We start from the raw sequence: 16,041 nt of genomic DNA on the forward strand, positions 1-16,041 counted from the left end.
AGAGTAAATACTATAAATATTTTGGAAAATTCTGAACATTAACCTGTTCATATGAGCAATAATTGACTGAGAAATTTTATTCAGTTTATTTCATGTTTTAGCAAAGTTATTCATTTAGTAATAGATAAGCGAGTGAAATATAACAACATGTGTGTAAAAGATAAATTTGTGGACTTTTAGTAGGATAAAATTAAACACATTCTGAAAGTATCATTTCAGGTTTAGACTGATATTCTTGATGTATTAAAAATCATAATTTTCCGCAAGCTTTTTTAACCATAGCAACGGTCCTGCTTTAATAAAACCAACGGACCAGGCAGCTGGGTAAAATTTGGAAGCACAGATCCTAGGATATATGTTAGAGAACTGTGAAATATAAACTATGTTTTAAAAATTTTATTTAATTGGTAGGGTATTCATCATTACCTTAAGACTGTTTGGCTATTCTTTAAGATTATCTCTACCTTAAGTTGATTTCATTATATTTGCAATGGCTGACGGTATGTGCAGTTCCCATTTTATTCAATTGGGAAGATCGACAAAAGATACAAGCACCTTGTTCAAACATGTCACCTATAAAAAGGTCAATGAATTATACTTCGGCAATTTGCGAACCAAATCACTCTTATTATCTGGGCTATTTTGAAATACTGTATATTGCCGTCAGGAATGTGCTTTGACAGAAGACAGTAACTATTCACTAGTTTTTAATGTAAAGGAGTTAACAAGACACGAGTTTTCAATAAAAACAAAAGCCCTTACAAGCACTAGTTTTTTATGTAAGAAAAAAGCGGTAAACATGCACTAGCTTTTAATTTAATCCAGAAGTCGTGCATGTACCCAAGCATTAGGTTTAAATGTAAGAAAATTAGCTAGGAATGATGTTGGGGCACTTCGCACCATGGTAATGAATAAAGCTTTATTCTCTAAATGGAAATATTTTAATTCGTTTTACGTATTAATAGATTAAATGGCTTGCGGATAGTAAAGTTTGTGATTTTAGTTACAATAGAAAATGAAAAAGGTGTCTTTCACTGTGATTAAAGCAGTATAAGCTTTTGATCGTTATGTATAAAAATTAACACAAAATCTCATGAATCAATTATATAATTTTCTGTCGGCGACAGCTGTGGATTGTTCTTCAAAAGAATTGTAGAAATGTGCCAGTTATGCTCACTTTTTACTATACTAGAAACTTGCTACCTTGTTGAATCATGATATATTATAGCAAAAAGTTTAATTATGCTTACCCCATTTACGCTTTACATACAGGTTTTTATTTCAAATTGCTGAATTTATTTCATTTTCTTGAACTTAAAGTACATTGAGGTTTAAAGTTATATGAACAAGTGGTTAAGGTATTTTTGATGTTTAATATGTAATGTTACTATAAAGCCGTCCTGCTATAAAATAGGCCAAATTATTTCAAAAAATCCAGTGATTTTTTTTAATCTCATTTTCATGGCTGTTATCATGGTTATTGTTCAGATAAGCGATTTGACCCAAATTGTCCTTTTTATCAAAAAAGCCTTGAAAATCACCCACTCATCCATGAATTGTTTAAGGTCGGTACCTTTAAATCTTAGTACATTGTAAACTCATTTAAAAATAGTTTTAATTCTAAAATGAGTGTTAGAAATATACCCTATGAACTTACATGTAACAGGCAGGGCAGTGGCTAATTAATAATTCAATTCACATGCATACATGTATGTTATATTCCACTCCATTTATTTAAATCTGAAGACACACTTCTTTGAGAAACCATTAGCAAGTTGGTTTATTGTAACGTTTTATTTTTTCACAAATCCACATTTGGATACCTTTTTGTAAAACAAAAAAAAAAACCAGACTGATTGTCTACATATAAATTTAATGAAATAATACGCAGTTTTGTTTTCGTTGAGAAAAATAATTTTTATTTGAAAATCAAGAATCATGTTATCCCTGTACACTTTCCGAAAAAAAAAATGCATGGTGTATACTATTTCAATCTTTAGCATCATACTAGTAAAACACATTCGTGATTGATTGGCAAAGATAGATAACTTCTGCTAAATAATTTTTTAATTAGAAAAAACCCGTTTCAACTCGATTTTAAATAAACTATGAATTCTACTAAAAATATGTTAACCCACACCATCCGCAATTTTTAAAGGGATCAAGTTTGACTTTTGAATTATTTTTAAATGAAACACAGTTTTGCATTTTTAACTATTAAAAGATATGTTCATTTTATAGGAAGGTAGATTAGTAACTGAGTGTATGATACTGAAAATTACGGGATTAAATGTTCGGGCTTACGGTGTAGTTAAGAACGCATGAATATGAATACATGTTGTGAAAAGATTTCAGTGCTGAAATGTATTCGAATGACTAGTGTTGGTACAAACGTAATCTAAGGTGGCAGGGGACAGTTTTTTTTATACAATTCATTGTAGCCAACGGATGCATGTCTTCGGAACTCTGTAACTAGAATTTCCTCAGTTCCCATTCAGCACAAATACCTTTAATTCACTCTTTATAAGGTCAATCACCATTTTCTGAAGAAAATTACTAATCAAAACCTGTAAAATTCTCTACATACTGGTTTTTATGAGATTTTGACCCTTTCATATTTTGCTAATTGTTCATGATTTTTCAGCTTTTTAGACCTCCCCCAGCTAATTCCCTGCAGAGGGTTGACCTTCCGTACCGCGTGCATGTTGCACTATCACATGTCAGAAACTTACCGGTGTATAGTTTACAATGTCCCATCCACCTACTTTTCGTGTTATTTTACCTCCCGTCTGTAACTTGCAATTTCACTGTGTAAAGTCAGCACAACTGTCATAGCCGCAGGTTTCGCATTTTACTTCTGATTCTCATGTACCTAACATAAGGGGCCTACATATTGCATATCAATTTCAACAAGAGACACCCCTCTAACTAATGATAATCATTTAAAATCATTTCATGAATTCTAGCAACACTCATAAGCCTTCAAGTACAGCAACTCTCAATTTTACAAAAATATTGACGGGTACTTTATTCGAAATTGTCCCTTGCTACCTAAACTTGTAGAAAGGACTATGGGCGGTTTTATGCATTTTTTGCCCCCAAAATCAAAGTTTTAGAAAGAGCTTTAAAAATAAGGTAAAGATAGTTAAAATCATATTGGAAATAAAGGTGTTAAAGGTTATCACCACAGTGACGTCATAATGTAGAAACGACGTCATGAAGATTGCATTATTTTGATAAATTGATGTTTTGTAGCAAATTATGGGTGTTTTCCGATGGTTTTTCGACTGGGAAACATTGAGCGCAGGCTTGCTCAAGTACCATTTTTTAGTATAATGTGTATAACTATCTGAAGAAACACATATGTTAAAATTGCACTTGAGCAGACCTGCGCTCTATACTTCCGAATGCAAAATATAGAGCAAAAATGAGAATATTTTCATTTGTTTGCAAATTTGCGAGAATTATGTCATTTAGGTGACGTCGTAGATAATCAACGAATGAGCATAGATGACTAAAATCAAGATTGAAGTTATTGGGATCCTCTATACAATGATTTGTGAAGGTTTTATTTTTATACGATAATATTTAAAATTTGGTTGAAATCGGGGGCAGATATTTGACCATACCGCCAATAGTCCTTTGTCCTTAATAAAATCTATTAAATAGTAATCAAATCGATCATAAAGCCATATGCAATTTACTAGATTTATCACCCTGGCCGTATTTGATCACCTCACAATACTCTAAGAGATTTCTTCTATCTTTAATGCTGATCATTTTGTTTGTGAAGTTTATTGGTTGTATATGCTATGGTTGTGCTACTTCTTTGGGGGAGTACATGTATATCTTTACAGTAGATAAATACGTTCATTTCCTTCTTTACAAAGTCATTATTTTTATCGATGCAAGACAATGGACACATTTGTTAAAATGTAGACCATAGCAGTTCAACGTTTGATGACCTGATAAATAAGGAATAAATCATAAATCGATAAGGCGCATGCATTTCTCCTAAAATGTAAAGATTGTTAGGTCAAAAATAAACCTTATGTCTAGGTATAAATACGGAAATTTCCCTCTTCTGAATTGCTATTAAAAATAAAGAGTGTTAAAGGTGTTAAGTTTTGACGTTTTGTGTTATCAATTTATAGATAATTTTTATATGTGTACTTTGTAATACGAACGACCTCATTCTTAAATTTGGGCATATAATTAGGGTCAGTAGATAAGGCTTGCTCAATCATATTCATCTCCGTCAACACTATGCGAAGCGTGATTATAGTGTTCTCAATCTTTAGCTCAGGTTTATACTATTTTATTTTGACACAACTTGTTATGAAAATTGGATGTTTAAATGTTATATGGTTACATCTCGATTGGGGTTTTATAATCTTGTCTTATTTATCAAGAACTATAATGTTTCTCTATGCACGGTTTCGAATAATCCTTTTATTTTGCGAACAAATTTGAAAAAAAAAAATCTTTCTTAACTCTATCCGTTATGAAGAATTAAGAACAATTCATTTAATTACTGTAAGTCGTTTTAACACCAAGGTGTTAAAATTTGACGATTTTTAATAAAGTACAAATCGCAATAAGTTTAATTGATCAGGGGATAAGCATTAATAAGTTTTTGAAAACTAATGATATTATTCACAATGGGTTTAATTCCACGGGAAAATAACAAATCACAAACATAGTGAAATTCAAACCATCGTAATTATTTGCCAATCTACAGTTATGTAAATTTTTTGTAATAAGAAAAAACAATTGCAACTTCTTGGGGGGGGGGGGCGTCTGAGGGGGGTAGTTTTGCTGATTTTGTTTTTTACTTTTTACATCACTCTCTAGTAATTTCTCAGCCCGCTGGACTATCAACAGTCTTGTTTGAAGTCATCGTTTTGTAAGTTCTATGGTCGATACAACGACCTTGTCAGCAAATATAATCGTTCACTGGGTCGCAAGCGGACTGATTGTTCATACTAATTGTTAGACCATAATTAATCACACGACTGGTCAGCAGACAATGCTCACTCCTCCTAATCCTAACTCTGTCTTTTTAGAGGTCCATGCTGCTCTGCTTTGAAGTTGTATTTTTTTTTATTGAATTTTTAGATGGTTGACAGATTGGTATTGTCATTTTTTTCATTAAAAAAAAAGCTGTTTTAGAAAACAAATTTAAAACGATATGACTGGTATTTTTCCTTGGAATTAGTGTACGCCCTTCTATGGAGTGGATTAAAGGTATTTTTGTTGATAGTGGTCGAGGAAATTCTTCTTCCGCAGAAACACCTCCCTTATTTTCAGTGAATGGTACTAAAAAAACTTACAATATCTGTGCTACTTTTCAGTGTGGGTATACTGAATAGATATGAAAACACATTTGTAAATTACAGTTTCACAAATCAGAGCAATTATGTTTCAAGATAATTTATACAGGTATATATTCGTGTAGAACCCTGTCTTAGCTATTCCTTCTTTTCAGGTTTTATTCATTACTAAAACAGTGTTTGCATAATGTGCTGATTTTATATGTGGCTATATCCTGGAAATCAACAGATCAACGTTTGTTTATGCATGCATAAATGCTTAATTGAACGTTGTGTATGTTATCTCTATTCTTAAAAGACATTTATTTTTATATTTAAAAATGTTTTAGGAGGCTTCCGGATTGGAATGACCGACATCTTGGTAGAAGGAGAGTGGTGTGGATGTCAACGCAAACAACACCTCATTACACTAACTGGTGGCCCAGGGAACCTTATAACGTCCACGCTGAAGACTGTGCCTCCTTATAATCTGATTATTTGTTTAAATGGAATGACGCATCACGCTCCTTGAAATATAACTTTATTTGTCAAAAGGAGTAAGTTTTAGCAACAATGTGATTTACAATTCAAACAATTCAATGGAATTCGCTTGTATTTGCTTGTATAATTATGACATTGTTTCTATGAATCACCTTTCATCTTTACGTCTGTACAGGTCGTCTCATGGAGAGGAAAATGTGATTGGTTGAGTTGCTCATTAGCCACTTATAAATAAAAGTTAGCATTTTTGAGTACGTCTGTAAATGATATCAAAAAATACCCATACATCTCATTATGTAATATATTTTGTTAACACCTTACATGATATTGCTGTTTTGATAAATAAAAAATGTTATTTAAACGTATACCCTATCCTTCAGAGTAAATTGTTGCGGCAAAAGTCGTTTAAGAAATTGTTTGCTAATTTCATTTAAAAAATCTGCGTCAGTTTTTTCTAGATATTCAATAAGGAATATAAATCTAAGGAACCAATAAACATTTTTTTTTTACTTTGTCCATTTTCTCGTAGTTTTTATTTTGCAATCTTTTTTTTCTTTGTTATTTGCTACACAAACGTTTTGTCATTAAAATTTATTTAATTCCATGAATCCGTGGTTTTGTGTCAACGAAAACCAAACTATATAATCAATAACCCCTTGCAACAACGACTCTTTATCACACACTGCTGGTATGTACATTATCTTTGAATAAGAAAGCTGTTCAAAACAAACGTATAAATAATGGGATTAAAAGGAAAAAAATGAACAATCGTCATTTACTTTTTTTTTAAAGTATCATTATATTAAGTCGCAATTCTATATAAGAATATTATGGTATGATTTCGAAGATATTTATATTTAAGCATTGCCTTGATGACAAAAGTTTTCGTGTCCCAAGTTTAAGGCACTGTACATCGTTTTGCGACATTGACAGCCAATTATGCATTTTGGCAATGCTTGCTACATGTACTAAGCATATTCGAAATTATTAATAATATCAAATTGGCTTCTAAACAATATCATTTCTATTTCCTCATCAGTATAACTATTTAAAAGTTATTTTATTTAATACACTTAATATATTATGTTCAAGTATACAACTTCATCGTTACATTATAAAAAATCAAAATAAAGGAGGCATGCCCAGTCTAATTACTATACATAGTAATCATAACAGAAGCAGACGATATATTCCTTGTTTAAGATGTAGTTATAGTTCATTTTGTTAATATTTTCTTTCGATAATTGAAAATTTTAACGCAATTTTACCTATATGGACACATTTAAGTTTCATTTTCATTAATTTAGATTCTTGATATTTCGTAGAAAATATCTGATTTATTTGTTTGCTATCTCCTCAGATGATAATGGTTTGCGATTTTTCTTGTGGAACGCTGTAGACCAAATACAACAAAATATGAATTACAAATATATAAAAGAACTTTAAAACATCATTTTTATAAAAAAAAAAATATATAAGAAATTGATTATCTAAAAGAGAAAACTTCGATTATTAATAATACTTAGAACTTGTTGCCTTCTGTATTATAATTGTAGTTGAGTTCTACGATTTAAACTAATATACAACAGACAATTTCTATGTTTGGCCTAAAGACTTATGAACAGGGATATTTTGCTCCAATCCAATAATTTCAGAAACTTCTCGTGCATTGTGTGCCTGTTTTCCTAATCTTCTTCCTATTGAACTATTATAGTGTGGTTTAAAAAATGATCATGCTAATAATACATTGTCTTCCCAAAGCAAACCAACGAAACATTTGATCACCTTTCACACAATTAAAAAAAAACTCGAGGTTCATGATAGATTAAAAAACCCAGAGGTCATAAAGCATTGAAAAACGAAAGTGAAAAATTGAAATATAACACTTTGAAGGTTAAGTATGTGAACATTATGTGAACTGAATATTTCTTAAGTGAGCTACCCTAAAATATCAACAACAAAAACCTTACGAATTCATTACTATTTGCTAAAGATACATCTAAGAAATAATATTAAACAGTTGATTGCTTGATAAGGTCCTTTATGCAGGATTGTCCCGAAACATGAAATAATCCGTACTCTCGAATGTATCATTCAAACTTCGCTTAAATCACATAGAAGAAACTTTTAAGGCTTAAGATATGCCTCTGACATCCCTACAATAATTAACGAAAAACGATTTTATCTTTGTCTAAATATTTATAATAACCTTTAGTTAATTTATTTATAGCACCTCGTTCTGATATGTTAATAGCTTTGATCTTCCAGACGTTTGTCAATACATCCACTGGCATGGGATGAACGTGGGGTCAAATGCATTGCTACGTTGGGCTATTTTGTTAAAATCTGTTATATGCACATAAATAAAAAAGAAGATGACCAGAATTAATTAAAGTATAGTATGCGGTTAGTAGACTCATTTCATAACGATCGCAGTCGATGAGAATCCGGACGCTGCACATTAAATATATCTGTTAATTTTCAAAGGGTTTTAAGTAAATTTAAACCCTATATTTCGTTGCAGTGTCTATCAATTTCATGCTTTAATCCATTTTAAAATCAACAATGCCCTACGAGCCAATTATTTATTATGTGCAGTTGATATAAATTGAAATGTCAATAACGTTACTTAAAACTCCATATGTCGTCAAACTGTCGACCAATATATTTTTGAAATCAAACAATGCCCTTTGTTATCCGTCTTGTCTCATTTTCAGTATCTTTAAAAGAGCATATGCTATCTAATTGAACGCATTGTAGTGCAGAACAAAAAAAAAAAACCTATACGTTAAAGCTATGCTACATGTATCTCTATTTTACACGCTCAGCACCGCACATATATATACCCCCCCCCCCCCCAAATAAAAAAATGTTTTAGGAATAACACTTTGGGTTGAAGAAAAATGATGAATTATTTTCAACAATCTTAAAAAGCAGTAAAAAGTCTTAATACATATTGTGCTGAAATCCCTTTTTAAAATTAACAATACCCTATGAGCAAATTATTTATGATGTGCAGTCGATATAAATTGAAATGTCAATAACGTCTCTTAAAACCCCATATGTCGTCGCACTGTTGACCAAGGTCTTTTTGAAATCAAACAATGTCCTATTTGGAATTTATTGATGATGTGCAGTTCACATAAACTAAAACCTTTATGACGTATTGATTTTATTTCACTGTCAGTATCTTTAAAAAGTAACACATGCTGTCTAATTGAACACATTGTAGGTCGGAACAAAAGGAAAAACCTATATGTTAAAGTATGTTATCTCTATTTTATACGCTCAGCACCGCACATAAATATACCCCCTCCACCCCCCCCCCCAGCCCCCCCCCCCCCCACCCCCGATTTTGTTTTAAGAATTACACTTTACGTTGAAGAAAAATTGTGGATTATTTTAAAACAATCTTTAAAAGCAGTAAACATTTTTGAATACAGGGCTTTTCTTGAAAGCATATCAGGTGATAAGTGTTTTAGCGTACGTTATTGACATTTTTAAATATCAATATCGATCCATTATGCTTACCAAAATAGAAAGAAACTATATAATTATGCGATTTCAAAAATACATTTTAATCAACGGTTTGTTCAAATCCTCTTTTTTATTTGGCAATTATTAAGATAAACATTTTTTAGAGTGACGAATTAATAAGCTTTGCAAAGGTTTAATTTAACTGAACTTTTGGAACAACATACTATGTATTCATGATTTTTACCAGAAAAACATTTAATGTGATCTTGAAAAGCCCGTTACTAAGATGATTTTATTTCAATTGGTTAAGACTAAATCAGATAAATATTTTAAAGAAATTTGAACATCAATATCAATGTATGGGGCTATATTGTCTTAAAAAAATATTTCATGTGTTATTTATTTATTAATTTATAAAAAAGCGAATAAAACGTGAAAGCATTGGTGTTGACAAATTTATTGGACTTTTTATAGATTAACAGTAAAAAAAACTATGAAAGTATAATTTCAGGTTAAGACTGATGTTCTTAATGTATGCAAAATCATCGTTTTCTGCAATCTCTTCTATTTATAGCAACGATCCTACCGTTTATGAAACCGGTGGACCAGGCAGCATGGTAAAATTTGATAAGCGTGCACATGTCCCAGGATATATGTTAGAAAACTGTGAAATTTAAACAGTACATACTTTACATATTTTATTTAGGTGGTAGGGTAGTGATCATTACCTTCAGATTGTTTGGCTATTCTTTAAGAATATCTCTACATTATACATGTATATAAGTTGATTTCATGATTTTTGCAATAATTGGCGGTTTGCGCAGTTCCCAGTTTCATTGAGAAGATCGACAAAAGATACGTGCACCTTGTTTAAACATGTCACTTATAAAAAATGTCAATGAATAATACTACGGCAATAAGCGAACCAAATCACTCTTATGATCTGGGCTATTTTGATATACTATTATCATGTTGCCGTCAGGAATGTGCTTTGACAGAAGACATTAACCATGCACTTGTTTTTAATGTAAACATCAGCAGAACCAGACACGAGTTTTCAATGCAAACAAAACCCTCAACAAGTCACTGACTTTTAATGTAAGAACAAAAATCGGTAAACAGGCACTAGCTTTTAAGGCAATAAAGAAGTCGTGCATGTACCCAAGCATAAGCTTTAAATGTAAGACAATTAACTAGGAATGATGTTGGGGCATTTCGCTCCGATTTTGTTTTAATCTGTAAATTTTTTAGAACTGGGGTCGTTATCTCGTATATATCTCGTTCTAATTTTTTTTCTTGAAAATTGCTTTTCATATGCTGGTAATGAATAAAACTACACTATCTAAAAGGACATATATTGATTCGTTTTACGTACGCGTACTGATAGATTTAATGGCTTGCGGATAGTAAAGTTTGTGATTTTAGTTACAATAGCAAATGAAAAAAAGGTGGCTTTCACTGTGATTAAAGCAGTGTGAGCTTTTGATCGTTATTCGTACACTTAAGTGAGCAACCAGAAGTTATTCAATTTTACGTGGAAATTTTTCTGTCGGCGACGGCTGTGGATTCTTCTTAAAAAGAATTGTACGAAAATGCCTTTTTGCTCACTTTTTACGAAGCTAGAAACGTGCTGTGTTGTTGAATCATGATTTATCTTATTAAGCAGTTTAGTTATGCTTACCCTTTTACGTTTTACGTACAGCTTTTTACAAATTGTTGATTTCATTTCATTTTCTTGAACTTAAAGTAGGTTTAAAGTTATATGAACAAGCATTTAAGGTCTTCTCCAAATTCTAATAAGAAATCTGGATCTCAATTTTATAGCTGCTTTTGCTCAGATGAACGATTTCACCCATAGCGGTTTTTTTTAATTTTTTTTAAAAAATCCTTGTGAGATATCCATGAATAGTTAAATGTTAGTACCTTTAAACCCCAATATATTGTAAAATTTTTAAAACAAAGTTTTCACTTTAAAATGAATGCTGAAAATATACCCTATGAGGTGGCAAATTAATAATTTAATTCACATGCATACATGTATGTTATATACCATTCCATTAATTTAAATCTGAAGACACACTTCTTTGAGAAACTATTAGCAATTTGATTTTTGAATAAGGTTTTATTTTTTTCAGAAATCCACATTTAAATACCTTTTTGTAAAACAAAAATAAACAGTCTGATTGCGTATTTATAAATTTAATTAAATAATAAGCAATTTTGTTTTAGTTGAAATAACTAATTTTTATTTGAAAATCGAGAATCATTTTATCCCAGTACACTTTCCGAAAGAGAACATGCATGGTTTATACCTTTTCACTCATTAGCATCATACTAGTAAAGCACATTCGTTATTGACTGACAAAGATAAATAACTGCTGTTGTATAATATCTTCGTTTTTGATTAGAAAAAATCCGATTCAATTCGTTTAAAAAAAAAACTATGCATTCTACTAAAAATATGTTAACCAACACCATCCGCAATTTTTAAAGGGATCAAGTTTGACTTTTTAATTCTTTTTAAATGAAACACAGTTTTGCATTTTTAACCATTAAATGATATGTTCATTCTTTAGGAAGATAGATTAGAAACTGAGTGTATGATATTGTAAATTACGGGATTAAATGTTCGGGCTTACGGTGTAGTTTAGAATGCACGGATATGAATACGTGTTGTGAAAAGGTGTCAGTGCTAAAATGTATTCGAATGACTAGTGTTGGTGCAAACGTAAATCTGTACTTAATCATATCTATCAAATAGTAATCAAATCTATCATAAAGCCATTTGCATTTTACTAGATTTATCACCCTGGCCGTATTTGATCACCCCACAATACCGTAAAAATGATTTCTTCTATCTTTGATGTTGATCACTTTGTTTGTGGAGTTTATTGGTTGTATATGTTATGGTTGTGCTAATACTTTGAGGGAGTATATCTTTACCGTAGATAAATATGTGCAGTTCCTCCTTTACAAAGTCACTGTTTTTATCGATGCAAGACGATTGACACATTTGGTATAATGTAGATCATAACAGTTCAATGTTTGATGACCTGATAAATAAGGAATAAAACATAAATCGATGAGGCGCATGCATTTCTCCTAGAATGTAAAGATTGTGTGGTAAAAAAAACCCCTTATGTCTAGGTATAAATACGGAAATTTTCCTCTTCTGAATTGCTATTAAAGATAAAGAGTGTTAAAGGTGATATGTTTTGACGGGTCAATAGATAAGGCTTGCTCAATCATATTCATCTCCGTCAACACTATGCGAAGCGTGATTATAGTGTTCTCCATCTTTAGCTCAGGTTTAGACTATTTTATTTTGATCAAACTTGTTATGAATATTGGATGTTAAAATATTACATGGTTATATCTCAATTAGGGTTTTATAATATTGTCGTATCTATCAAGAACTATAATGTGTCTCTATGCACGGTTTCGGATACTCCTTTTATTGTGCGAACAAATTTGAAAAAAAAAAATCTTTGTTAATTCCATCCGTTATGAAGAAATAACAATAATATGTTTAAATAATGTACATTTTTGGTTATAAGGAACACATTTGCAACTTCTTTCTTGGGTGGATGGTGTGGGGGGAGGGACTAGTTTTGCTGTTTTTGTTTGTTACTTTTTACATCACTCTTTAGTAGTTTCTCAGCCCGCTCCGTGTCCTCATGGATGGGTGAATCGCGGGCCTTCATGCTACGCCTTTATTACAGATGTCCCAGATGGATGGACAGAGGCAGAGGTCAACTATCTCAATATCTATGATGTCTTATTATTCTAAAAAGAGTTTTATATACATTGTTTATTTGTATCCAATTTTATCTGTAATCCTTTTTTAGAATATATTCTTTACAGTCTTTCTGCAATTTATTACATTCGCGATTAGTTGAAATAGAGACAGTTGTTGAGGATGAATTTCTGCGAGTGCATTTAATGGACAACAAATTAACGGGTACGTACACCGTAGTCAAACTGTGCATTTATTCGAACCAAAACGGTTTTCGTCCGTCAGGAGTCATGCAAGTATGCTGTATATAACTATGAATTATTATCTGCATCTACGCAGAAAATACAAATTCTATTCAAGTTGAATATGATATATTACATACTATATATATACTGTAAGAGTGGTTATTTACACTGGTGGTAAAGTACGCGTTTTCTATTGTCAAACAATACGTGTGGGTATTAAAGACGCGGATGCATGATTTACCCCTCTAAAGTTTTAATTTTTCAACATACGCGGGGGAATATTTTTCGCGATTTTAAGCTATTCTTCAACGCGCAATAAAGTAGTTCCTGGAAATCCATGCGCATTGTATGTGTCCAAAATGCATAGTCTTGTTTTTAAAATACGTTATTACCAAGAAAACTAAAAAAGATATAACCAAAAAGAAACAAAATACCAACACTTTTGACTAAACGTGGCTCTTTGTGTAACGTACCATTTATTATAGCGGAAGCTTTTACTTTGACGCTGTTTGTTTTTTTTTGTTTTTTTTTTAGTTGTGCTATTTATAGTAACATTGGTGATTTGCCTGCCTAAAGCCAGGACTCTGCTTTCAGCAGAGCCCGGCTAAAACAGAAAAAAATCGACCAAAATCGTGACCATACCCCTTTAAATAAAGAACTGATTTTAGATTTGGCTCTATCCTAAAAGAAATTAACAGATCAATGCAGAGTTATACGTGCATTAGCATAAGATAATCTTAAATTAAATGTTGTGTATGTTCACTATGTCCTTGTTGACCAAACCTTTTCATAATTTATCAAATTGACTAGTATATATTTACAGAGAAGATATTTTTTAGAGATTTATACGTAATAGAAAAACGTTTTCAGGAGCCTTTTGGATTGGAATGACCGACATCTTGGTAGAAGGAGAGTGGATGTGGATGTCAACGCAAACAACACCTCATTACACCAACTGGTGGCCTGGGCAACCAGATAATTATCACGCTGAAGACTGTGCCTCCTTATATTCTGGTTATTCGTTTAAATGGGATGACGCACCATGCTTATCGAAAATTAACTTTATTTGTGAAAAGGAGTAAGTTTTCATCAACAATGTGATTTACAGTTAAATGGAATTCACGTGTATTAACTTGTATAAAGTCGTACGACATTGCTTCTATTAATCATCATACATCTTTACAGGTCGTCTCACGGAGAGGAAAATGTGATAGGATGAGTTGCTCTTTGGCCAATAACAATCAAATATTAGCATGTTATTGAGTACGCCTGTAAATCATAATAAAAAATACCTACACATATCTTTGCATTATATATTGATTACACTTTATAGCACATTGCTGTTTTGATAATTAAACTCTGTTAAACGTACTTTTTAACGTAAATTCTATACTTTGGAGGAAATTGGTGTAAGTGACAAAATTTGTTTAAAAAATTATTAGTGAATTTTACTTTAAAAATCTTCTTCACTTTTTCAGTTTCCTATAGAAATTTAATAAGAAATTTGACAGGAACCCATAGACATTCTTTATGGTTGACACTTTGTACTCTAACATTATCTGTTGTCCATTTTCTCGTGATTCATATGTTGCAATCATTTTTGTTTCGCTACACAAACGTATTCTCGTTTTATGTAACTTGATTTGAAATCCATTTGATTCCAAGATTCCATTGTCTTGTGTCAAACAAAATCAAACTATATATTAATTAATTACCTTTAGCAACAACGATTCTTTGTCACTGCAGATATATCCGTAATCTTTGAATAAAAAACACTTTTCTAAACAAACGTATAAATAATGGAATTGTTAAGAAAAAATGAACAATTGTCAAAGTCTTTTTATTTTGTAGCGATTCTATTTATAAATTAGTCCGTTATCATTTGGAAGATATGCATATATAAGCATTGCCTTGATGACAAAGTCTACATGCCCAAAGAAATTTGTTTAAGGCATTGTACATCCTTTTGCGTCATTGACAGTAAATTATGTGTTCTGGCAATACTTGCCACTAAGAATATTTGGAATCATTATAAACATAGAAATCATAACTAAAGAGAACGATAGGTAAGATTCCTTGTTTTACATGTAGTTATACTTCAATTCGTTTATATTAGCTTTCGATAATGGTCGGTTCAAACCCCATTCTACTTACTAGTATATGGACACATTTTAGTTTTATTTTCATTAACTCAGATTCTCAACATTTCGTTGAAAATATCTGATTTATTTTTTGCTATGTCTATAGATGATAATGTTTTGCGGTTTTTCTTGTGGAACGTTGTCGACCGAATGCGACAAAATATGAATTTCAATATAAAAAAGAACTTATTTTGCAGAACACTGGCGTAGGAAAATATCAGATGTTTTTGCAATTCAGAATTTATGTAGATATATGAGTCTTTTTACGATTTTAAGTACAATAACATTAATGTTGGAATTGATTTAACTAATGTGATCTAATAGATAGTTAGGTTTCAGAATATGTTTTTAAAATATGAATTGCCTATCAATTTTTTATTAGGTATTAGCTGTTTTTGTAGACAGAGATTGTGTGAAAAAATAAGTTTTTCTCTCTTATTAAATGGTCAATAAAATACTTTTTCTGTCAATATATATTTTGATATGAGGTCTTCATAATATTTATTTATTTTAAAATCAATAATATGTTATTTTGCATGACAAGTACATGTAGTTTCTAATTTGTATTTGCATTACGCATATTTTTTAATATGAATTTTTGGACTTTTTCGACAAGAATGTCCAGAAAC

The 16,041-nt window shown here is 31.2% G+C and overlaps 1 protein-coding gene across 1 annotated transcript; it reads left to right on the forward strand.

The window, feature by feature from the left end:
• The first annotated feature begins 12,518 nt into the window (after positions 1 to 12,518).
• Positions 12,519 to 14,589, forward strand: LOC117683577 (perlucin-like). Its single transcript, XM_034453099.2, has 5 exons — positions 12,519 to 12,598; positions 12,941 to 13,041; positions 13,155 to 13,251; positions 14,142 to 14,349; positions 14,457 to 14,589. The coding sequence occupies exons 1-5, from the start codon at positions 12,559 to 12,561 to the stop codon at positions 14,488 to 14,490; spliced, it is 480 nt and encodes a 159-aa protein (XP_034308990.2). The 5' UTR covers positions 12,519 to 12,558; the 3' UTR covers positions 14,491 to 14,589.
• The last annotated feature ends 1,452 nt before the right edge of the window (positions 14,590 to 16,041 follow it).

This window comes from Magallana gigas, chromosome 10 (genome assembly GCF_963853765.1).
Source record: "Magallana gigas chromosome 10, xbMagGiga1.1, whole genome shotgun sequence".
Classification (NCBI taxonomy): Eukaryota; Metazoa; Mollusca; class Bivalvia; order Ostreida; family Ostreidae; genus Magallana; species Magallana gigas.